Source organism: Cyprinodon tularosa, unplaced genomic scaffold (assembly GCF_016077235.1).
Source record: "Cyprinodon tularosa strain WSP-4 unplaced genomic scaffold, ASM1607723v1 ctg331, whole genome shotgun sequence".
In the NCBI taxonomy this organism is placed as follows: Eukaryota; Metazoa; Chordata; class Actinopteri; order Cyprinodontiformes; family Cyprinodontidae; genus Cyprinodon; species Cyprinodon tularosa.
In genome coordinates, this window is record NW_024039043.1 from 1,103,250 (window position 1) to 1,129,083 (window position 25,834).

Sequence of the window (25,834 nt, forward strand, 5' to 3'; positions counted from 1 at the left end):
ACCTGATGAAACAATAGTTGAGCTATCCTTAGGTCTTAGAAATAATAAACATCTTGTTGAATTAATGCTTGAATTTTTGCAGTGTTGTATAGGGCTTCCGTTTTGTGGGTGGTCTGAACAATTTCAAAATATATTTAACTTTCGCATTTGTCAAAAAATGTTTTGATTCTCTTCTTTTATTCTCCTCCTCATTTAAATTGATGGTGGGCATAATCACTTCCTAAGAGGTAGAAAAAGCAGAATATACTGTATGTGAGGGGAATGGGGCTGTCTAGCTGGCGGGGAAAAATAGGCTGAAGATAAAGTTTATTTCTCTGTGGGGTGCAGGTGGCTCACAGCCACTAACAGAGAATTTTACCAGGACCTTAAAATAGGTGTGATGGTAAAGGAAATCCTAATTAGCATTTGTGCTGTCTGAGTCTGACAACCAGCTAAGAAAAGAAAAAAAAAAAACTCAACATAAGTTTTATGGATAATCGTTTATGATAAATAATATTAATTCTTATATAGGGAATTTGAAAATTCACAATGCACAGTAGGTCATAGCAGATAAGAAAACATTTCTGCTTATCTATGCATAGAATTGGACTTTGGATAACTTTAAGTGGGCTACATCATTGTTGCTCGACAGTGTCTTTATATGCATAAAATGGTTGTTTTGTTCTGCATAATTGGCTTGATAAGTGGATTAGAGAGACATGAAAAGAGGTCTAAAGCAGAGTACTCGCTCTGCACCAAGACCACCAGTAATTCTAAGTATGAAGAGAAGAAAAGACTGCTAAAACTTCGCAAATGATCCATGATCAATATTTTATTTTTAACACTGTCTCCATGCAAAATCGCAGCAACTGCAGTGTCTGTTTCTATGTCAAACGATTTAAATATACTATTTTTAAGATCTTAATTTAGATAAACACCAATCAACAAAACAATGTCACTGTGAAAAGTGCTTATCTTTTGTATATATATGCTGTTTATGACCTGACTGAAATTTCTTCAGTGGTTGTTATACAGAAAAAAAAATAAATCATTCATCCCAAACCATAGCAAACAGGAGTTGTTTGTGTATATTGATTGTAGACATACAACCTAAGTTTAACTTTGCTCTTTAGTTAGGTTGAAAACTGGGGTATTTTTGTTTACATTAATGGATTCCTCAAATCTAACATACCCTTTTGGGATAAAAATCTTCTCCTGGATATCTTACCAGATACATTTCTCCAGTGGATGCTTTTGTGCTTGGACTTTTGTGTGTTCAGTGTCAACCCTGAAGACCTTTGAAATGAAATTCTCCAAACTTGTCTAAAACTTTCATCAAGAACCGCATTTCAGTTGTGATGTTGGTGTCAAATTAGTTTGACCTCACCTTTTAATTCCTGTTAAAACCAAGGCTTTAACTTTTATACAAAACATACCCTTTTTTACTGCTGCACCTCTGTGTGTCTGTTACAACATGCGGTAAGATGATTTTTAGAATAATCTTCACATAAGACCTGGTTATGCATTGAATTTATCTGCTGAGCTCTCTGCACAAATGGAACCCGTCTTTGTGCCTCATGCACTGAAATTTGACATATTTGAAACGGATATGCATTATGCTGCATTCTGCAGTGCTCACACAATGTCAGAAGCCTGAGCTAAACAGCAGGATTAGTAGCATACAGAGGTAGCTTCCAGTTTGACTGAGTTTTTAGTGTTGCAGAGCTGGTTCCTTCAATGGGTCTTGTTTCTTGTAACTTCAAACAATTTGTCAGTTTATTTCATTTTATAAGGATTACAAAGTTAAAATATGGTGTGCCATTTTTATCATATATAACAGGAGCCTACAGCATATCAGTGTTGCCAAATTACATGACATTACGGCCACCTTCGTTTCCATGGATATCTTCTAGCATGCTCTGAAAACTAAAATTAATTTAAATAAGCAAGTGCATTTTTTTAAAGCCTACATACGATTAACCTGACCAGAAACCTTTATGTTCATTATTCAATATTTAAAATCTTTAGTGTTTATGCTTTATTAGTTACTAAAGCAGATTTAAATGAAAAGGGCACCATTATCTGGCATCTCAAGAATTCAACAACAACACATTCAGAAAATATTTATATAGGTAAATAAACAAAAAATATTTTCTTATGGTTGATATTCATCTTTTTGTTAGAACTGATTAAATGTTAGAGTAAAGCAAGACAGCTTTTCTCCCTATTCTTTTTGTTATTGCACACATCCACTCAGCAAGATGTATATCAAAGAGGCTTGATATAAAATTTCAAAAAAGAAAAACAGCACATTTGTTAATTTGTTAATTACAGGTTGTCATAAATAAAGACCTGTTCCCCTAATTTTCTGTATTTAAAGCTAAATGTCAAAGTTTTATAACTGCAGAATTTGATTTGTATTTTATCAGCATTGGAACAGTTCTCTTTTTGGAGTAAATAAATCATCATATACATTTCTGTTTAAAAAGTTTTGTCTAAATCCAGTCATACCATAAAGTTATTACCAAGTTTAAACTAAGTTACCACACTATGAGAATCTCATGCTGCCTTATGTTTATTTATGTAGAGTCATGGGAATAAATGTGAACACAGTTTTTATTATTCAGTTCTTTTCTTTTTTACCAATCTTTATATGTTATATGTCTTATTTCATTTTTATGTTTAATCATTTATTTATCTACTACATAGGGTAATAACATTAGGTAGTGTTATCCTCTTAAATTGAGATAATTAAAGTGATTACTCTTTTTTTTCTTATTTAGTCTCTTTACACCTTTTCACCCGGTATATCAGTAAGATCACGATCAAGGCATCAACTAGACTACAGCTGAAACAATTAATCGGATTAATCGTGATTAATTGATTATTGAAAGAATCGTCAACTAATTTAGTAATAGATTTATCGTTAAATGGTGTATAGGGGCTGTGAAATGTGCCTTTAACTGATTGAGCAACCCACTTGGAGCAGTAATTATACCAGGAATGTGAAAAAACAAAAGTAAACATTTTGCATTTAAGATAAAAACTTTTTTGTCTGTCATTATGTTCTATCCAGAGCTCCTCAAGTGGAAAAGTTTAAGTTTCACCTGGTTTAATTTCACAAAAAGTCTTCTTTTAGGAACCTGCTATCCGATTATTAATTGATTCATTGAAAAAAAAATAATTGACAATATATGGTGTCTTTTGACACCATATATTTTCTAGTTAATTGACTGATTTCAATTTAATTTTAACAGATTAACAGAATTTTTTACCAGACTCATAATATATAATTAGGTTTTATTGAGTACCAAACTCAACTTTATGTTTAAAGGCACTAAAGCTCCTTCGAATTGTTGAGGAATTATGTTGTTGTGATTATCACATATTATTATACACTGTTTCATATTTATTAATTTGATAGAGGAATACATGGGGGGTGTCGTAATTTATTCCTAACCAGGACTTAAAAATACCCGCAAAGACAATGTCAAAAGCCCTTTGCTTCCGTATTTGTTTATTTGTATTACCCTACATTTAAAAACCAATACCAAGCTGTATTTATAGTCAGACAACAAAATCATCAAAATATAACAAAAATGTCTAAAATATATATGAAAGATGCACATAATCTCCGTTTCTCTGCAGTTTTATTGTGAGAAAATTGAATTGCATGCTTGAAATGCATTCTCAAGTGACCTTTTTGTGATTTTAGTTTTTTTCTTTATTCAAAAATCTGTCTTCACGAGATGAAAGCTCTATATATTTACATGGCAACAGTAGCAACAGGGTTAAAGTCAAGGGAAATACATAAATCACAGGAAAAACCTCTGAAGGGAGTAAAAATGATGAGACAGGTTGGTTTCTACACTGACTGTTTAGAAACACAGATTCCACCCACGTCTCCTCTGACACTATTTGGGAGGCTGCAAAGCATTTTCTTTTTTTAGTCTGTTACCTTAATTGATCTTTCATGATTATGTCTTAGGACTCAGCAGCAGTCAGCCATTGTGACATGCCTGAGATTATTCAATAATGACACATTTTGCACTTGTGTATTCTTGTCAAAGCCCTGACTATTATTTTTTTAGAGCAGAAAAAAATGCCTGAAAAAAATAAAGCTTTGAACTATTGATTTTTTTCTCTCTACTTTTTGAGATGCTCTGAAATATTTGTTACTGTGCAAGTCAGATTTCTGAATAATTTGATGCTGATATGAGTGTTTTTGTTAGCTTTTCCAAGTGAAGTGCATTATCCTTCATAATTGGGTGATAGCATTTTGAAAAGCCTGTTTTCTTATTCATATTGTGATGTTTGAAAAATGGAATACTATTTGAAGAAACGCAGAATTTTGAAACCAAATGCAGTTTCTTTTCTAAATAGCAAAAATAATTCAGGAAAGACTAGTGTTGTTTTCAGATAACTAATTATTTAAGTTGTGAAGTTATTTACGGCTATCCTTGTTTGAAGACAGAAATAGTGATCTACAGACCTTCAAAAGTGAAATTCACTAACCTACCTACCAGCCACTTATCAGGTGCACTATTTTAGTTTCCTGTTCACCCAAAGCATGGGTCAGACAGTTGCAAGTCAGTAACTAATTGCATATATGTAACCTGCTCATGTTTAAACTGAGTTTCAGAATTAGAAACAGAGCACTTAGAACATGTCGTAATATTTTTGGAGCCAGATGTAGAACTTTGAGTTTTTTCAGAGATGGCTATCTGTGATTTTCATGCACAGTCTGGTTTGCAGGGAAAGTCCAACCTTGAGTGGAAGATGAGTATGTGCAAATGCTTGTCGATGGCTCTAGCTGAAGCACACTGGGCAAAAGTTTGATGTTACAGAGCGAACCCTTTGTTGAAACCATGTATGTAGAATACCATTTCTGAACAAACAATATGTCAAACATTAAAGGATAGCACTTTTGTTAAATACAAACCGGAAACTTGGGTTAAATTTCACACAACCTCAAAAAAAAAAATATACAAAATGACTCATTTGAAAAATATTGCCCATTCTGATTGGTCTCAACTTAAAGGGGCACTGTATAACTTTAGGCCACTAGGGGTGCTAAACTTTTAACTCTCACATCTAGCGCCTCAGTGACCACAACTTCCGGAGCACTGTTGCAGAGGTCAACAAACAGTCAGCCAGTCAGCCTCCCTTGTCTTTTGATTGGGGATTGAGCTGGGCGTCTGGGTTCGACTCAGAGGCTGTGAGAAACACTGCTGCTCTCTGGAGAGCTCAACAGCAACTGGGTCTCTGTTAGCTATTGTTTGTAGCCTGCTACCTTTCCCTGCTGTTATCTTACCAGTCTAATAATAAAGTTGAAAAAACAGAAACAAAACAATCCTTTTCAAGATCGACTCCTGTTTTCCTTTGCGCAGGATCCCTTTCACGTTCTCTGTTTTTAGCCTCCTCAGAAGGTTTAAACTTTTTCCTTGTGTCAGCCATGACCGGTAGTCGAACAGGCAGAAAAATAGTAAGAGCCTGTGTCCATAACGTTCATGACCTGGCCAACGACAGTTTGTTATGGTGTCCTCTAGGGCTGAACGATTTTAAGAAAAAATTGAAATTGCGATTTTTCTGGCAGAGATTGCGGTTTCGATTTCAACCACGATTTATTTTTTTATCAAATTTCAGTACAAATTAATATATATTTAATAATTATATAACCAATGAATTCAATTAAGATAATGCAAGAATGAAAACTGGTGGCAACATATTTCAAATGCAAGACTGTTTATTCAAGCACCTAAGAAACAAATTATATTATCCAAAAAAGTCAAATAAAATGAGAACCCTCCTTTGTAAACTTTTGCTTCTTTTACATTCATTAACAAAAAATATCAAGCATCAATGGCTCATCAGCATCAAAATAATTGCACTTTTGTAAAATAACGTAGGCTACATAAAAATTACAAAGGGACGGGAGCCCTCTTAAGTAAACTTTTGCTTCTTTTACACTTTTCATTAAAAAAATATTAATGGCTCAGCAGCATCAAAACAATTGCACTTTGTAAAATAACATAAGCTTCATAAAAAATATAACATATAACAACAAAGTTGAGCAAAAATGAAGTCTTACCTTAAAAGAAGTGCAAAATGGCTCAAAGGAGCTAGCTTATGAACATAAACAGAGCAGTTACAGAAATACAACCCCTGTACTTAGAAACCTGTGCTTCTTCAAATAAAGTGGCAAGAGGAATTGAAACATAAAAGGTAGTAAAAAATAACAGTACAATAATAGTATTAAAGTTTAAATTATCCTATATTTTCCTCACAACAAATGATGCCAGAATGGTTAAATTATTTTACATAGTCAGTAAACAAAAGATAAGTAAAAAAGATGAACAAAGTTATGTCCCGGTAAGTGCAAGTAAGGGATTTCAGGATAAGATGAAAAAACAATGTTCCCCTTCATCGCTACATCTCTTTAGAGATTTTTGGCCAGGAAAACCAACATGTCAACCCTTGCTGGCTTCAGACTTGCACGCTGACATGTGACAATATTACCACTGGCACTGAACAGTCTCTCTGATGGTGCACTTGTTGCTGGTATGCAAAGGTACTTACGAGCCAACCTGCTAAGCCAGGGGAAGTTGACATTGTGCACTCTCCACCAGGCCAGTGGATCTTGCTCTCCATCAATGCTAGGAGTTATGAGGTAGTTGTCCAGTTCTGCTTTAATGGTATCCTCCAACTGCATAGTAGAGGAAGCAGGGACCGCCTTGAAAAAGCTGCCCAGTGACCGCTTTCGCTTTGTAGAGGTGGATGGTGGTTCTTCTTCTGTACTGAGTGGCATGGGATGGGTTTTGACACAAGCCCTCTGCTCCTGCAACACACAGTAGAGGCATAATGTTTTGCAATTAGTTGTGATTACTGACATTGATGTTGAAATGTTGCCTTGGTCTTACAGTATAATTCAAAAACATATATAGAAAAAACACAGCTTTTTGTTTTATTTTGAAAGAGTGAAGAAAAAGGACAGCTTACCTTTAGTGCCAACTGCTCCATTTCCATCTTCACTCTGTCTTTCATGAATTGGACATTCTCCTCACTAATGTAGTTGGTCTTAAATCTTGGGTCGAGGAAAGATGCAATGTCCAGGAGTTCCTGGGTCGCTGGGTCACTGTATTTCTCTTCAATGTAGTGGAGAGCTTTTGACTTTATCTCCTTTGTGAGATCTGTGTCTTGGTCAGTTACAGCAAGTGTTGCTGTTCTCAGCAGGTGGAGCACTGGCTTTAGGTAGGATACGCTCACATAGTCCTCACCTGAGAGGGCGTCTGTGAACTCCTGAAGAGGACCGAGAGCATTGTTTACAGATTCAAGCACATCAGTGTCTTGCCAAGTCGGGACCAGGTGCCGCGTCTTCCTGTCTTCAGACAGAACTTGGCACAGTGCCTTGCTCTGTCCCAACACCCTCTCAATCATTTTCTGCCGGGAGCCCCATCGTGTCGGACATTCGGTGACCATTGACTGCTGAGGAAGATTCAGGTCTTCCTGTGCCTGTTTTAGCGCCGCCTTTTTCTTCCAGCTGTGGCTGAAGACTGCTACCAGCTGCTTGCACAGTCCTGTGGCCCGTTTGATGCGTTGGTCATCTTTGACTGCATTTTCTGGGAAAAACATTACATACAGTCAGATAAGCCTACTTCATAACTTTTTTTAACAGCAGACATCAGGTGGTGCTATCACATTAAGTAATTCGCCATACATTAATTTGTAACTGGTGATTAATTTGCAGCAATATGTTTATTCGACAATCCACTAAAACACAACAAACCTTTCAATCTGTAATAAAGTGGCATCAGCCATCCTCATATCTGCTACAAAATACCATTGGCGTCATTTGCTTTTTTTTTTTTTTTATTTATTATTTTTTTGTTTACTAAAGTGTGTCAAAAATAAGCTTAGGGCAGGGGTCTTCAACATTTTCCTGGCCAAGGAACCCAAACTGATGGCGAGATGGAGCAGGGACCCCATAATTATATATATTGTATGAAATTGTGTTATATAAAACTGCTCCTATAGTCACTCTATTACAGATGGAGTGATTTAACAAAATAATTACTCCCTGGGATTATTAAAGTATTTCTGATTCTGATTCCTGCTTGATGGGACAGGTGCTGTGAATGAAATATTGTCTTGAAAGAGCTGTGTCACTGAATGTGAGCATTGATGACTGAAAGACATCTTCTGCCTCCATTTATCTGTGTTAATTCATGTTAATGTGTATTTAAAGACATCTCAATTAATGAAAAAAGTTGCAGGGGGGAATATATAAAAAAGTCTAATCAACCAAAACTTTCGCGACCCCCATGCAGTACCTCCGTAGACCCCCTAGGGGTCGCGCACAACCCTGTTGAAGACCTCCTGCTTAGGGGAAACGGCATTTGTATCTCTCTGTTCCTTGGCATTCCGTAGCTAAACAGAAGCAAGCAGTAGCTTATTGGGAGGTTTCAAAGTTTACTCATGAAAGCGTTTATTTTTATAGGTAGGAGAAACGGTAGCATTGCGCTAACAGTTGGTCAGCTAACAAAAGCGTGAAAACAAACATAGGGTCGCTTTGTCCCCCTCCCCCGCCCTAACTGTGTTTGAGAGACTATGATAACACTAATTCTTACACAGTAAATTTGGACACACACACACACACACACACACTTACCAATTGCAAGATGCAGCCGGTGCCCGAAGCACTGCAGTCTGGTCCACTGATTGAGCTCCATCGCTTTGACCATGTTCGTGGCGTTGTCTGTTGTGATGCAGGTCTGGGCCTCTTCTTTTAGGCCCCAGTTTGCCAAGCACTCTTTAAGCCCAGTTGCAATGTTCTCCCCCGTATGGTCAGTGGGGAAGTATGCTGTCTGCAGGCAGCGGCTTCTCAACTCAAAGTTTGCATTCACGAAATGCACCGTCAAACTCATGTATGGCTCGGTCGTTCTACTTGACCACAGATCCGTAGTTGACGCGTAAAACTCCATGTTTTCCAGCTCATTTAGAACTTTGGCCCTGCATTCTCCGTACAGCTGTGGGATGGCGACTCGGTTAAAGTAGGTGCGGGAGGGTAGAACATACCTCTTGTCCATTGTGCGTAGCAAACTTTTAAAAGCGTCTTTGGTTACTGTGTTTACAGACACCATATCCTTCGATATGTAATTCGTTACGGCAGTGGTAATCTCCTTGTGTCTTCGGCTAGTTCTTTCATAAGGCGTCAAACTGGCAAAGGATGAAGTTATGGTTGGCTGTTTTGCTGAAGTATCACTGCTACTTGATGTTTCAAGGCTCTTTTTCGCCATACAATCCTCATACAAGTTAAGGTGGTGGACTCTCAAGTGACGATGTAAATTGGTGGTATTGCCAGCCGATGTAGCCACTTTCCCACGACATGTTTGGCAAATCACCTGTTTCTGGTGCTCATCAGTGGCCTCAAATCCAAAATACTGCCAAATGACCGACGTGCTGTTTTTCTTTGGTATTAATTTTGTCGGCTCCGCGTCTGCTCCCGCTTCAGCCATCTTGAAATTGAATCTCGAGCTTACGAGCTACACTGAAAACGTCATCTGGTCACGCGCAGCCTTTCAGCTTTCTGATTGGTTCTGGCCGACACAGAGCCTTTTCTGATTGGTAATAGCCGACACAGAGCCTTTCTACATGAGCATGCATTGGAATTATTGAGGAATTATTGGGCTAATATGCACCAAGAAAAACCGCAGCTTTGACATTCCTAAAATCGCGTTGCTTGAGATCGCGGTTTTCGGTCGAAAACGATAGATCGTTCAGCCCTAGTGTCCTCCCATTATTACTGTAGTATATCCATATTGACCGTGAATTCTAGTGGCCTCTATAACTTTTAAAACTTAATTCATCAGATAACTTCTGGGATGTGGTTGGACATGAGATTTGCATCATTGATGGACAGATGACAAATTAACAACTGTGTGATGCTTTTTTTTACAGTATGTTTCAAAATTCCCTTAAGAATGCAGCCAGTACATGCTGACAAACCTTTATTCGACGCAGCCAAACCCTGTTGTTTTTTCTATTTTCTTTTCTGCCATTTGTCATTTTACCTTTCCTTCAGTTTCCTTTTCAGAATATGACTCTAATGTATTCACAGTGTCTCCACTGTGCTGTGTGATGTGTTATAATGAGGTGTTACCTACAATTTTGTAATTCGCAGGACATCCTAAACAACCTGGACCCTCTGGGAACGGGAGATTTGGACGATAATGATCTCATGCTGGATGCGGACCTCCCAGAGGATGGCTTGCACGGTCAGCATACACATACGAATACATTTGCTGGTGTTATTGTGATTACTCCGCATAAGGCCATGATGAATACTTAAGTTCCTGTTGCTGGAGGTTGTCCATTATTTTTGTATAAGCGGATACCTCCAGCAAAACTGTCCTATCATAAATGTAAATGAATGCACTGCCAAGGCTTCTGCTTTCCATTTCCAGTAGAATTCTTTTGAGGGATATAATGGTTTGAATAAATTGAATCCTGCTTTGCCTTGGGTGCATATTTGCCATAGCAACATCCATTAAAGTAGTTTAATAGATGCCTTGTTGTGTCATGTGTCCTGTCACTCTTTTAATATTTGTCTTTTTTTTTTAAAGAACTATTAAGCAACAACTCCAGACTTTGACTGAATGTTCATCAGCTAACTTGGAGCAGTGTTTTTATCCAGCTGTCGGGCTTTTGTTTTTATGAACAGATGCACATGGATGTGCATAATTGACAATCACTGTTGCAAGAAAACCACAGTGCATTTGTATGGAAGCAGCTCAAACATATGTTTCCCTTAATAACAGCAGTGTGATGTTGGCGTGATTACTTTAATATCTCGATAGCCACATCTTACATCACAAACTTCTACTTTGATATCATCTCTGTCAAAGTTTCATACGTTTTTTTTTATTTCCAATTTTTGGATACAAACATGTAGACAGCAGTCTCATTAAGACTAAATAAATGGTTTCTTTGTCGGCATTAAAGGCAATCAGGTCATAGTATTACTACATAATAACAATGCTGACATCGTTACACCCCTTTCAGGCTCTGTTGCATTATATTGTCGGTTGAGTAAAAAGAAGGGTCATGGATTGACCTTTTCCTGTCATGAAATATAATGAATTCTAGGAAAATTACTTATTTCTTGTCAGTCTTGAAGCCAGACGATTCATTGCTAATGGGTTTAATGCACTAGTTCACTGTGGATGACTCTGGCAGGGTTTTTTTTTTAACAAACAGGGCTTCCTTTAGGGGCCATGAAATGTATGAAATTCAATCTACTGAGTATATATACTGTTGTGTGTACATGCAGTATAAATGTGTAAAGGGGCATCAGGACACCATTTGCTGCTTATTAGAAAAACTTTTGGGAATAATAACTTGGTCTTATGTTGGTGCTTCATGTCTTAAAACCTGTTTTATTATGTAGAAATGCCAAGCTTTCATAAAAAGCTGCTTTAAAAATGTGCTAAATCACAACTGATCCTTTATTTTTGTGATCTGTATGTCCATTTAAGTTTCCTTCAACTTGAACATCATTTCACATTACAAACACTCATTTTAACTTGTTTTGGTGTTATTTTATATGATAGACCAACACAAAATGTAAAATATGTTTGTTTGTTTTTTGGTTAAGATGTTAAAATGTGTGGTTTTCATTTGCCTTTCAGACCCCTAAGTGTAATACTCTTAAATAACAAAAGGTAAATTCGAACTGGCTTTAGTAATAACCTTATTAATAATTAGTGTGATTAATATTAATATTAATAATATATACGGGGAATCTAATTTCAGACATAAAGAGCTCTCAAGGTTTTTTAGAGAACATCAGTTGGGAAATTATATAATGTGGATGGATAAAGTTTAAAGCAGGGTTTGGTAATAGATTATCTCAAGCTGCATAATCTCTGTTCATATATACATACTATACAAATACAGAGTAGGGCACAGTGGCAAACCTACCAAGACAAACCCCTAAGTTGTATCAGTTACTCTGCAGGACTTTCAGAATATTATAGGTGCACTGCTGCTATGGTGAAATCTATTGGCAAGACAACTATAATCTGTGCACTCCGTTATGGGGTTCCATTAGTGCCAAAAATATGTCTATTTCTCTGCTAGGTGTACATTTTATGTGCTAAGATCTCAAAGGAGTGAATCAGAGCCCATATATAAATCTCCTGGAGTGGTTAATCCTGAGTCCAGACTGGAGTGTGAAGCATATCTCTGAAAATGGCAGACGTACATCTAACATCCAACCTGATGGAGCTTGAGATGTACTGCAAAGAAAATATGAGACACTACCTATAGATTGGCAAGCTAAGCTTGTCGGATCAAATATGCACCTAACATGAGCAGCTAACATAAACCTAGTATTATTACCTGACATATATACCTTACTAAGAAATAAGCACATAACACATACACAAGAATATATACACATAAACATAGACACATATTTGACAATAATGGAACCCCAAACACTTTAAAATATAATCATTGTTCAGGAAAGGTGAGGAAAAAAAAACATTGCTCAAAATAATATATAAGGCCTGTGTAGAGTTTGCCATAAGCATTGTAAGAGACACAGCAAACTTGTGTAAGAAGCTTTCCTGCTTATATGAAAATCAAGTTGAAATTTATGGCAGTGGTTCCCAAACTCTTCTTCAGGCCCACCTTTGGTTCTCTAGGAAGTCCCTTCCCTCGTCAACATTTTTAACAGTTGAACAATTAAACTGCAGGAACTTAACCATTAAAAAAAAGAAAAAAATACTATCAACTTTATATAAAAAAGAGTAATCTGTTTTGATGTTTGACTGTTAAAAATTGATGCACAAATTATTAATTTCATTGCATAATCTGCAGTGTCTGGTTCTGAACCCTTTGTGAACCTTGCACATATATCAGATACTATTTAATCCCATAAAACTGACTTTATTTATATTTATCGTTAGAATATATTATGTAGGACTTGAAGTTACAGGGTTCTTTCTTTGTTATGTAACAACAAGGCTTATTTTTTTCCTTTTGGTTCCAACAGAAGTATCTTTCAACTTCTTTACCATAGCTAAACTAGAAAAGTTAGATACGTAATGCTGACCAAAAATTTGTATAACTTGGATTAAACTATAATAGCTTAAATAACCATCTAGAATATATCTAAACAACTTGAAAGCACATATATAGTGCACGTAAACAGTAATTTCCTTGGGGAGAACAGGAGATGGTTAGAGGGAAGGGAATGTTCACTCTGCAGGAATGTCATTTGGAGCGTCATCTCTTCCTACTCCTATTCGGGTAGCAGCCATATTTATAGCTCTGTGTGTCACTTCTAGAATTTGTGTCACAAGAGGCGAAGTAACAGTAACACACATTGAGGAGTTCAGTTGAATCCAGCCCACAGGGCAGCCCCTGAGATGTGGCAACGGAAAGAGAGTAATACTGACACAAAACAGGAAGAGGAAAAATAGAGAGAATAGGAGAAAGAAGTTTGCTTTATGTTTTCATCCAGCTGTCAGGCCCTTTGAAGGGAGAGAGGCCACAGCTTTGCTCTCCCAGCTGGCAACTTCCTTGCTTGGACACAAACCAGTCACCTCCCTTGCTCTCACCAGAACCCACCACAGACCCCTCACTCTCCTCTCCTCCACCAGTTCCAGCTCCTAGGGAGTTTCCAGAAAAACAAGGCTGTCAACAAAGACAGGGTCAGACAGCCCAGGACCTGCGCTGGCTTTTCCCCAGCTTTTAACAAATCATCTAACTAGGCAGGGCGTCGATTCTCTCCAGTCTGTTGCTGACTTTATCTAAATTCATGGACTATTTCTATTCGGTTTGTATTTCTTTCTAAAGGACTTTATCTGAGCTGAAAAGAGTCATTGGAGGCTCTTTAGTTCCCAGGAATGTAACGGCTACATATCAGACCGGTTGTCTGCTCTTGTGCTATTTAGTGACGCTCTGGGTAAAGTATGTTAAACACGGCTGCTGAATTCATTTGAATAAGGTTTAGACTTTATCTGCTTCCAGTTTTTTTTTTCTTTTTTCAGTGTCTCTTAGAAAAAGCTGTAGTCATTTTGATGTCCTTGTAACCATGTTTAGTTGTCAGTTCTGTTCAAGTCATAGCTTAAGAAACGGCTACATATGTGCTGCCAACTTTTGCTTTTTTTCCAAATATGATTCGCCTATAATTTTTGCATCTAATTTTTTCTGCTCTGCATAAAGTTTAAGAAACCTTTACGCTCATTGCTGCTTTCTTACCTTTGCTCTAAATTCCTTCCCTACAGACTTTGACAGTATGTCTCTCATGGAGCGCTCAGACAGAGGTAGCCGGCAGGGGCAGAGACGTAAGCAGCACCGCTGGAGTGGTCCAGATCACTTCTTCCATGACAGCAGGTTGGTTAAGCTTCCATAACCAAAGTGAACAGTAAAATGACAGCAGTAGAAAAATTACACCAACTCCTACTTCTTTTTTTCTTTCAGGCTTCATTTCCTAAATAATTATGACGGTCAGAAGAATCTGAGGCTTCCCTCTCACCCGGTCCGGTCTGAATGCAAGCAGCCAGTCTACAGACCAATGCTGGATGAACCTGCTCTTCAACACATGGCAGAGGACTGCAGCATGCTGAAGAATCAACTGCTCATGCTGAAAACGTTACTGCAGGTTGGACCCACATTTGCAACCTTCCTTATAACATTATTACATTTTCAGCATGATAAAAGTTCTCAGTTTACATTTTCTGTCACTCTTTAAACGCTGATGGATGGATGGATGGATGGATGGATGGATGGATGGATGGATGGATGGATGGATGGATGGATGGACATTACTTTAAAACCAAGATAAAACATGATAAATAAAACTCTCATAATAACCAAATACCAAAAGATAACAGACTTAATCTTTGTCTAAATTAAAAAAATGTGCTAATTATGCTGTTTGGCAGTCATCATATTGTCAGAAAGCCTGGTCCCACATTTGTAGGTGAAATGCGTTTGGGTTGCACCCAAGGAAGGCCTGCCAAATCCTCTTTGTAAATGCCTTGTCCTGCTATTAACTCTTGTTTAGTGCCATTTGATTGAATGATTAAAGTTTATAGAAACAATTTATTCAAGTAACAAACAGGGGCTTCAGTGGTATATGAAAAACTAATGGCAAGCGTTAGCTTTTGACCACTAGCTTGGCCACCCACAGCTACTCCCACAATTGTGTTATAGGACTGAAATCAGGTCTGCAAGGAAATTATCCTTTCCACTCCCAACTCTGAGAAATATAGCTCTATGGGAGCAGACTGTAAGAGTGAAGATAAGAGTTTTTTGTCTGTTATTTAATAGTGTTGCGCCAATGCAATTTTTTGGCCCCGACACCTGGCTTCGCAGTATCGGCCGATACCATACTGATACCATCTGTTTGAAATTGATGTGTGTGTATATATGACAAACTGCATACTAAATGTAAAATAATTGCCATCATGGCTTTGTCAAGCTGCTGCCTACCTTTGTGAAGCAGGAAATAGACTAATACAAAGTGAATCCAGTAGAACTTTCTATTGCATACCTGGAATGGGTGACAATAGTTGAACAAACATTTGGCTCTCAAAACGGTATCGGTGCCCTATTTGTCGGTACTCACCGATACCCCCGTTTTAGTGCTTGATCGAGGCCCTGCCCGATACTGGTATTCGTATTGGTGCAACACTATTATTAAAAGCAAAAAAAAAAAGAATTTGCAATTCAAGCTGTCTTTAGAATCTCATAGAAAAGAGTAGCATGGTTAGTAGTACATTTTTGTTTCTATCCTTAAGTCAATGTGACTTCAATGGATGCCATATTTCCAAACCTAACATGTTGCATGACAAACAGAAGGATAAAGTAAAGCAACAATATTTTAATCTTTTCAGCCTTCTTACTTCCTTTAAGTCTCTCGCTCTCTTGCAGCCCTAATTGACTGCAGGCATGGCTTACGATATCGCAACAGAAAATTCCAACTATATAGCCTTTTGCATCTCTGTGCCTCATTTACATAATTGTTAAAAAACCTGTTGATATTCGAAAATGTAGACTTTGAGCTTCCTTTTGTTAGTTACACCTTCCAGATCAAATTAGTGTTTATTATGCCAAAAATACAGCGCTTTCAGTGTTCGCAGGATCTTGTCTGAATATCTTAAACATTGATATTTGCATTTTGTTTTGAATATTTCTCTTTCGTTGGTTTAAATTTTCATTTTCAAACCATTCAATTGATGGGAAATATTTTCTTAGCCCACAGCATAACGTCTTCCCATTTGTTTTTGTTTTTATACTACATTAAGCTCCAGGCATGCAGTTTGCCAGAAACCCTCTTTAGCTTAATCTAAATTTATCTCTGGCACATTTTTCTGAATTTCAGAGTTCTTTTCACTTCTGCAAGACTTTGCTCCATAATTCCAGTGTAACTTTAATGAGCATCAGGTTCAACGGGGTGTTGGAGTAAAGTTTTTCTCAGCTAAGTGTCAAAATGAAAAACTGAATACCTATTTGTGACTTCCAGCAACATAAAGTATGCCCTTTTAAACCGTACATGTTGACTTTGAATGAAAATAACGGATATTTTTCTAAAACTTTTGACAACCCATTCCTAATTTTGACAAGAAAAAAAAAAGAATTGCTATTGGAGTGAAAACTGTCAAACCAAAGACAAAAAAAAAAGTCTTGGCTTGTTGTCAGAAGGAACAGACTGAAAATCGGCTGTTCTTATATAAGCCTGCTTAGGGGAGGACAGTTTTTGGTCTCAGAAAATCAAAATATATAGAATATTCAATCCCATACTGTGCCTCCAGTATGCGGCACTGGTGCCTAGCAGTTCAGGGTCATAGAAGAATCTGTACGGAAGAGTGAGATGCTTTCACGGTTATGAAATATTGCTTTTGAGGCATGCCTTAGGCAATTGATTCAGCTCACTTTGTTCCCTGCATCTGTTTGTTTGCCCCCCTCTGTGCGTGTGTTTTTTTTTCTGTTTTAAGCTTGAAGAAACAGGGTCTCCAGCAGATGTTTGTGACCAGACGGAAGACAATACGGCTGCCTCACAGGTAAGAAACTTTTCTTGGGTTTAGCAAAGATTTACACCTAATACCGTGTATGCATTGAGCAAATATCCCCGATATTCCCCCGTATGATCTTGTCTCCTATTAGTGTAACATGCTGTATGTTTATGCTTTCAGATTGAGGCCCTGATTAAGGAAGTGCAGGTCCTCAGGGAGGAGCTGAGAAGCAGAGAAAAGACGATAGCTCTGCTCACTGTGCAGTGCCAACAACTACAACAGCATCATCAGCGAGAACAAATGGTGAGTTGGTATCAACAGGACTAATTCAAGTAAAAAGTCACACTAAATGATTAATATTCATGCCATGTATTCAGTAGACTGCAGGGAGACGCTGTTGTTCTGCATATCTTGAATAAAGAAATTAGAGTTAAGCCTTTTTTAGATTAGAATTATATTAAATGAATAGCTAGAGTGTATGAGAAAATTATACACAGGTTAGCTATCAAATCTAATAGAAATTTAATGCCTGAATGACTCTATTTATTTGGAGATGAGATGGGGAAAGAGTCACTGTTTTGTGCATGCCTTCGTGGGCACATTTTTAACCTTCTACCAAGACTCGGTTGTAAACAGTCTGCAGAGCTCACCTTACAGTTTGTATTTTTGTTAGTGGAGTCAAAACCTGGCATTTTACATATATAATCCTTCTGATATTGTCTTCAAATAACTTTTTAATAATTATAAGATCAAATAAATAAGTTAGAGTTCATTTGAATCCCTTTTTTGTCTTAGCACGTTGAAGGAAGCTGCCCTTTTAGTGGAATAGATATGTAAGTGATGATAGCAAGACAGAGTAATGTTGGCATTCTTCCATGATTGACGTCAATACAGAAGGAGGAACAAAATTTCACTTTAAGGAGAGCATGCCCTTGTGGGATTTTCCCGTTGCGCTTACAGTGAAAAAACAAAAACCCTTCACTCCACATTTTCCATCAGGTTTTAAATGAAGCCCAACACCACAACACACAATTTTACATAAAAAAGACACAGAATCAGAGAGGAGCTTATGTTAACAGTTTAAAGATGGTATTTTAGTTCCTGAATATGATCCCACCTTCACCATGCTGCAGTGTGGTAATGTTTTGACCTGGATGTAGTCCAGCCCAATCCTTGTTGTGCAATTCGTTCAGCAAATTATTTTCTTCTACCTTTTCATATAGATGAGATTTGGAGAGTGTATAGTTAATGTTCTTTAAAGATACTTATCCACCTGAGTTATGAACCTCTGCAGAATTTCCTATCACCTGCCTGGCCAATTTGGGTGAATGGCTGTGGTTTGGTAAATTTGCAGCTGTCCAATTCTCAGTTCAATTTTGAATGGTGGATTGAGAAATGCTTTGTGAGATTGTGAAAACTTAGAACATTATTATTATTTTCTAGCACAGCTTAAAAATTCTCCACAACTTTATATCTTACATGTCTGCTGTTTTTTTTGGTCATCATGATGCTATGATGATGATCATGTAAACATGCAATTTAAAGGTATAGTGGACGATTAAAAAATAAAATGCGCATGCACAACCCTGTACCCGCTCCCAAGAAGGAACGCCTAATAGACGCATGCTCGAGCCCATTTCTCCTCGTGCATGCTCTGTTTAAAAGTCCCTGTTTGCATCGCTCATAAAAGCTTACTTTACAAAAGAAGATTTGCAAATTTTCAACTTTGTCAGATTCACCAGCGGTACGTGCAAATAGGGACGAACACGTAAGATGGCCTTATGTAAACATATCACCAAAATAATTGAAAATAAGAAAGACCACTTATTTTGGTGATCCACCTGGAAAAGATCATATTCCACTATACCTTTAAGAAAAAATCTTAATTATCTTTACATGGGTGGTTTTATATTACTTTTCATAAATTCAGTGTCTTTCTGGAATTCTGGTTTTATTGTATAGAAGGAGAATATTAATGAGAATACAATGATTATGTGAGCCTATTATGGCAGGACTGCTGCTCAGCTGCCTAATAGCAGCAGTAGACATGCAGAGACACTGCTCATTGTGTGTGGCAACACTACAAGCAATATTTATTTTCTCTGATTTTGACTGGTTTCATTTCCACCCCTAACATTTATTAGTGTTTTCTGGTTGGCTTAAAAACAGAAAAAAAATCATATGTGTGGCTGACATTATTCAAATAACTGCCATACTGAGAAATACCAAAATGTCAACGCAGGACCTATCCACCAGCTTATCAGTGACATGCTATGTGGCCAATTAAAATCAACACCCACCCACAGCTCTTCAGGCTGCACAGTATTGTCACAACCTTAACTCCCAATAATCAAAAAAAAAAAACCTGGGTTTTTGTTCTGTGGAGTAACATAATGAGTGTAAAGGTTGTAAGAGTGAACTTGTCAGGACAAAGAGAAAAAGAAAAGAAAAATTACTTTTTGGTGTTGAGGCTATCTGAGGAAATTCAACAAAGAAAATCAGAAAATGGTGTGCTTTCATTCTCTGATTTCCTTATATGTAGGAAAATACTTGGGGAGTAACTGGGGGGAGTAGGGTGGGTTTTAATGTCTGGGTTAGCTGAGAGAAACAACCAATTTCAGCAGGAGCTTTTTTTTGCCCAGGGAGAGTGCTTGGTCGACTTGAATTAGAAAGTTTAAGTCTTGGTGTTTGTTCCTGAAATTGTTATGGTGTTAGAAGCTGTTTGGAAGCTAAAGTCGGTAACAGCTGAGTGAATGCAACATAATGGAGAAAGAAAACAAATGGAGGTGTGTGTTGCTGCAAAATGTCTTCCTCTGATCTATATGTGTGTGGAGGGCTGAGATTGAAAAATCTGAGAGAAAAGCAGAGCTATTAGAAAGTGAAAATTGTTATTAAAGTCCTACTTGACCAAAGCAGCCTCAGGTTTAGCCTGTAGTTCTGCCACTCTCTAAGACATTATGTCTACATTATCATGTAATATTGTTTCTCTGAAGCGGTTATAGCTTTTTTTGAATTTCCAATCATGTCTTGCAAATTTTAATCAAAGTTTAGATCATGTACGCTCTCCTGGCTTTCTTCACATTAAACTGGTGCAGTATCTGAGGTCAGGTATATCATCTCATCACACCACATGCATATTGATACATTATAAAAAACATAAACTAAATCAATGTTGTTGTTTGTTTTTTAATATACGCCAGACAGGTTGCAAAAAAAAAAATAATAATAGCACATCTCTTATTTATTAATTATAGATTAGTCATAAAAAGTTATTAATTTAACACCCACAATATTCTCTGATGCTCACACAACTAAATATTACCACTAGTGGACAATGCAAAAATATTTCTGTTTTACTTTAAACATTAAAGTTGGAACGGGATATAAACCAAGTCAAGTTAAGCATTAAAAAAACTTGTATAATTGGTGCAGTTTCTAAAACCCTGACGTATATCTATATAGGCTTTCTTTCCAAATTGGTTAATTTCCAAACAGATGAAAATGGCAAAAATGATACCATTTTTATTAAACTGGAGGTAGACACCAATTCACTATAGGCCTGTTTTATTACTTTCACGGTTTTTCGAGATTTTCGAAAGAAAACCTTTAGTAGCAGACTGGAGGACTTCATTGATAAATACAAACTACTTTCTGAAGGTAAATATGAATGAACAAATAAATTACTATAATTTCAGACAATTCAGTAAAATTACACCAATCCTTTATTCATTAATTCCTACTTGTTTAAATTGTCTTTTAGAATTTCAAACCTTACAATTACTGTATAATGTACTGCTAGAAAGACATGAACATACAAACAACATGACCATACAAAAACTTGCTGAGATAGACTGAGGGTATGATTACAGAGATAATGTAAAATCGTATGGGCTCAAAAAAATGAAAATGATCTGCATTTTCATAAATGGTGGGAAAGAATGGTACAAACTTTGTTTTTAGTTTAAGTAAAGTTACTGTAAGGTATGACAACGTTTAGGAAAAAGGTTCAAACTTGTTTTCTCTAAAAAGTGAGATTTGATATGGGTAGAGAACATTAATCAGTAATCCTACTCACTGTAAATGTGTGTATGGAACGTATTTATCCAAGTATTAGCTGCTATGTAGTCGTATGTTAGAGCCTTGATGTATAATATTAAATATGTAGATAACAACAAATATGCCTGTCTTGTGCTTCTTGAATCACTCTTTTCACTATTTAAAAACCATGTTTTTTTATTTACCCTACTTGTATTTTAGGCCTACGAAGGACGGCAGGTTAGATGTCAGTGCCAACAGCAGATGGCTTCATCTTCACTACAAATGAAAGAAAGACAGATGGACAAACGGACGCAGCTCTATGATAAGGCTACCCAGACATATTGGAGAACACCCAGCCATCCTGTAAGTCCAAACATTGCTAATTCTAATATTTTATAATTTCGGAGAGTTCCATTTGCATTAAACAATAAAATCAAAACACTGTGTGGAAAAAAACTCATGTAAGTCCCCTTTTCAGAATATATTTAGATTGTCTGCTTTAATTTAGTGAGCAAATTAAAAGGTCAACATGTAAAATAAAGCATGTCTTGGTTTTGCTATCTCCCCTCCAATTTATACAGGGGCAGACTGGTGAGTGACTACAACAATACAGTGAGTTAATCAGTTGAGTGCCTCTCAAGTCATTCATCCACCCCAGGAAAGACCATGCAGGGGGGGTATATCATTATATTTACCCCGCAACCACCTAGCAATAGGAATCAGTATATTAGACTGTCTGTGGGCCTGTCACATTGTGGTTTAGTTAAGAAAATCACTCAGGAGCTATTTAACTTGGAGTATAGTGTTAATGTTGGGGTGATAAAGGAAGACAAAGGGAAACTGAGGAATAGAATAAGGGACAAAGAAATAGAGTTGAGTGTGTTTTCTGTTTGCAGTATCATGCTTCAGTGGCACGCAGGGTTTCAGCCAGTTATTGATTTCATAGCAGCAGTGCCACAGGCAGCATGCTTACCAAACAGTACACTAATTGATCTGCTCTCAGCTATAAGGGTAACAAACACACACAGGCATGTTATGTTTTGTTTACAAAAGACAGTCATAAAAAAATGCTTAATTTCTCTGTTTTATTGCAGTGTATTGCTATAATTATTATCTACAGTGGGGAAATATTTGTTTTGTTTTTTGTTTTTACACACCCACAAGCAAGATTACTATCTACATTACAAAGTAATCCTGATTGCAGGGGCAGTTTATGGTTTATTAGTTTCCATGGCAACTATTAAAGTAGGGTCTATGCTTGATGGGCTTCATCTCTGTAGTGAGAGCATCTGTGTTTGACCTGTTGTACCTGGCAGAGAATAACTCAGTAAAACTCAAAACGTATTCAGCGCTCTCTTTGTCTAAGCTTACTATTGCTTTGAAAGGGTCTCTGTGAGCCTTTGCTACATTGTGACAAGTAAAAAGAGAAGAGAAAACTGATTATAAAAAAAGCAGAAATGTATTATCCTCTGAAGATCAATGTTTTAGACAAACATGACAAGCAAGCTTTGCATCAGTGTTCCTTCTGTAAATTTTAAGTTGAATATCCTCTTGTTGTTTTTGCTCCTTTATAATTTTGAAGGCTAATCTAAAAAAATCAGACAAGATAAAGACCAGCTGCTAATATCTTTAATCCCATTTTCAATTTTTTTAAAAACTCAGACCAAATCATTGGGACTCAAAGAAGTAGACAGACCTAGAATTTAATTAACTTTAATGGATTTAGTAGAATCTCACACTCTTCTAAACCTTGACGTTAGTAAATTGATTCAGTGGGTGTTGAAAAACAACAGATTTTAATAGAATAACCTCTGGTAAAATTATTTGTAACAATTACAATCAATTTTAAGGTAATTATAACTAAACTGTAGTGTTTTAATTTGATTAAACCATTTTTTATTTGATCAAAATAAATAGTAGGAGAGAATTAAAAAATCTGTAACTTCCTGTTTCGTGTAGTTGTTAATATGGTGTGACACAAAAGTACATTTCTGAGTTATTTCACTACATGCAGGTTTGGAAATGAGGTAAAGAAATATATTTATATATCTTCAGACTTAATTTCAAGTGTTTTTGAGGGAGCAGAGGGAAAGCATTTTCTGTTTGTACTTATCAAGTGTAAACTTGTGAAGATTGTTAAAAGGAGCTGTGATTTGAAGTAAGCATGGCAAGGCAACTTTATTTATACAGCACATTTCATGTACAAGGCAACTCAATGTGCCTCACAGCAACGCCAACAATAGAAACACAATAAAACAAATTCAATCAATACAAATATATAAAGAATATATATATTATAGATTAAAAGTAGTTAAAATACACAATCACCATAGGTAACCCTAAATAGGCATGTTTTTAATCAGGACTTAAACAGCAGCCCTATTTATACTACCCTTTTGAAACCATGCCTGGAACGGTCTGTGCACAGTAATTGAGATAACTGTTGAGTGTAAATGGAACGGAACTGAACTGGACAATGCCAGATACAACCGAATCGTGCTAAATCTAGTACTATTTCAACAGTAGGGCTTGGCACAGTTCAGTTGTGGCTCAGTTCTCTGATGACGAAGAGCGCATGAGCAGACCGCGTCATCTCCTATTTACAGTCAGCTGACTCAGTTCGCCGGTTGTACGGCATGTCCGGCTTTGTAATTCACCGATCTCTTCAACTGTTCACAACACCAACTTGTTCCCAGCCTATTAACAATACATGGCATCACAAGAGCCTAGTGCAACCTGGGATGATGCAAAGACCGAGGCTCTCATTGAAATTTGGGTGGAAGACACAACCCAGACAAATACTGTAAGTTGCTGAATGTCAAGGGCGTCACCATTTTTGTTTGGGTAATTCCCGCCTTGAGAGCTGTAGTGTCATGGACCGCCTATAGGAGGCAAGGAACCATGCTAGCTTTTTTTTTTTTTTTTTTTTTTTCAGTGAATTTATTTTAGAAACACTTTTGTTATATTTATATTTTTTTTTTTTATACATATGTTTATTGGTTATTTTTCCATTTTAATAAAGACAAACACACATTAACATAACAATACACCGGCTAAAAAAAAAAGTAAATATATATATAAATTAAATAAATGAAGTGATAGTGTAAATGGGGACAGAGTCGGGGTTGGGGCTTGTTTTAGATCCTCACTGAGGCTGTTCCAGACCTTCGGTTTTACAAAGTAGAATATGGTCATATTTCCTGGTTCTGGCGAGGACTTAAGCTGTAGAATTTTGGATAAACTGCAGTTGTCTAACAGATTGCTTGGAAAGGCCAGTGAACAGGTCTTTTCAATAGTCTAACCTGGAGGAGACAAGTACATGGCTTAATCTCTCCAAGTCTGATTTAGACACTTTTATTTTAGTAATGTTTTTTAGATGGTAATAGGCCATTGATGTAATGGACTTAATATAACTTTTGAAATTCAGGTCTGAGTACTCTGAGATTTATAACTTGATTTTTTACTTCTAATGAAAGACTCTTAAGATGACCAATGATAGGTTCTCTAGGTTTTTGTGATCCAAAGAGAATTCCCTCAGTTTTATCTGTATTTAACTGGAGGAAGTTGTTTTGCATCCACACACTGATCTGTTTGATAGAATGGCACAGAGTATCTACAGTAGAGCTGTGTGCTTTGGTTAGGAAAAAAGATCGACCTTTTTAGTAACAAACATTAGCTGGGTTCGGTGAGAAATAAGGCATGAATATGTAGCTAATAACCTCATGCTCACAATTAAGTATGATGGAAGATCAATGATGCAAATTTGTACGTTGTACGAAGAACCGTTAAAGATCCCTTTCTCTATAGGCTTGTAAACATGTTAAAGGAGAGGATTGTGTCTATTTTTGGATTAATTAGGTTGTACCAGCTATTAACAGCATTGGTGAGAATACATGTCAACAAAGATTTTACATAAATGCACCAAAATTAAAGGTTATATTTTTTCTACATTTTTTTAATTAAATGTGTATACATAACCAAAAGCAATTTTTTGCGTGTTTGTATCAGCCTTATCTGGGTTTCAGAGATTAAAATGTACATAGAGAGTTCTGGAATCACACCCTGAATTGAACCAGTAAAGCTATTGGGCTCTGTATCTTGTGTTTGTAAATCGTGCTTGCCTTTTGTTGATATTATCAAGGCCCAATGGTTATCGGGAGAATTTAGAGGCTAGCCTCACACCTCACACTTTGTTGACTCTTCTTAAACGATTTTTCACAGGGTCCACTGCTTCCCTAGAGAGGTGTTTGCTTCTGTCAGGGAAACAGTAATTTGGTGATAGGGAAATGTCAATGTAACAGCCATGTAAATACATGAAAAAAGATGTTAGGTGCTGAAGGCTGTATTTTGACATCCAGGACAAGGTTACCTGGTGTTGGTTTTAGGTTAGCTGAAAAGTAAACTGGAGTTTTCTTAGAGTGGGTACTAATTCTTATTTCTTTTATTTCGATCATCTGAGCTGTAGGTGGCTGCACATTGACAAGGGACTTTCTTGATATCACCCCAAAGTTCATTTTTTTCACTAAAAGGAACATAACAGTTTTACACATACATCTACACATTTTGCCACATTTTACCACTGCGACAGTTTCTTGCAGAAAAGATGTTGGACTGACAGAATATCTCAGAAGTAGATGAGGAGAGGAGTTTAATTTGTACCTGAAAAAGAATAATTAAAATTCTCTTACAACAATAACAAGAGAAAAAAATCCTGTACTTGGCTGCTATTTTTGCATCATGAATTATGAAGTTGTTTAGCTCATCCTGTAGACACCATGTGTAATAATTAA

The 25,834-nt window shown here is 36.7% G+C and overlaps 2 protein-coding genes across 7 annotated transcripts in view; one reads left to right on the forward strand and one right to left on the reverse strand.

Annotated features, from left to right (window-relative positions):
* ccser2a (coiled-coil serine-rich protein 2a) overlaps positions 1-25,834 on the forward strand; it is a 75,660-nt gene that overhangs the window by 29,875 nt on the left and 19,951 nt on the right. For 5 of the 6 annotated variants that reach the window (XM_038293865.1, XM_038293864.1, XM_038293867.1 and 2 more), the window contains exons 5-10: positions 10,160-10,253; positions 14,274-14,382; positions 14,470-14,650; positions 16,989-17,054; positions 17,187-17,309; positions 21,264-21,407. In XM_038293865.1, the coding sequence (XP_038149793.1) occupies positions 10,160-10,253; positions 14,274-14,382; positions 14,470-14,650; positions 16,989-17,054; positions 17,187-17,309; positions 21,264-21,407 (717 nt within the window). Of the gene's footprint in view, positions 1-10,159; positions 10,254-14,273; positions 14,383-14,469; positions 14,651-16,988; positions 17,055-17,186; positions 17,310-21,263; positions 21,408-21,625; positions 21,659-25,834 lie in introns of those variants that run through there. The other variant, XM_038293866.1, reaches the window with a different exon arrangement.
* On the reverse strand, positions 5,708-9,705 carry LOC119789098 (E3 SUMO-protein ligase ZBED1-like). The gene is made up of 3 exons (XM_038293869.1): positions 8,648-9,705; positions 6,979-7,598; positions 5,708-6,817 (listed from the first exon to the last, which is right to left on the reverse strand). Exons 1-3 carry the CDS (start codon positions 9,492-9,494, stop codon positions 6,419-6,421), a joined length of 1,866 nt encoding a protein of 621 aa, XP_038149797.1. The 5' UTR covers positions 9,495-9,705; the 3' UTR covers positions 5,708-6,418.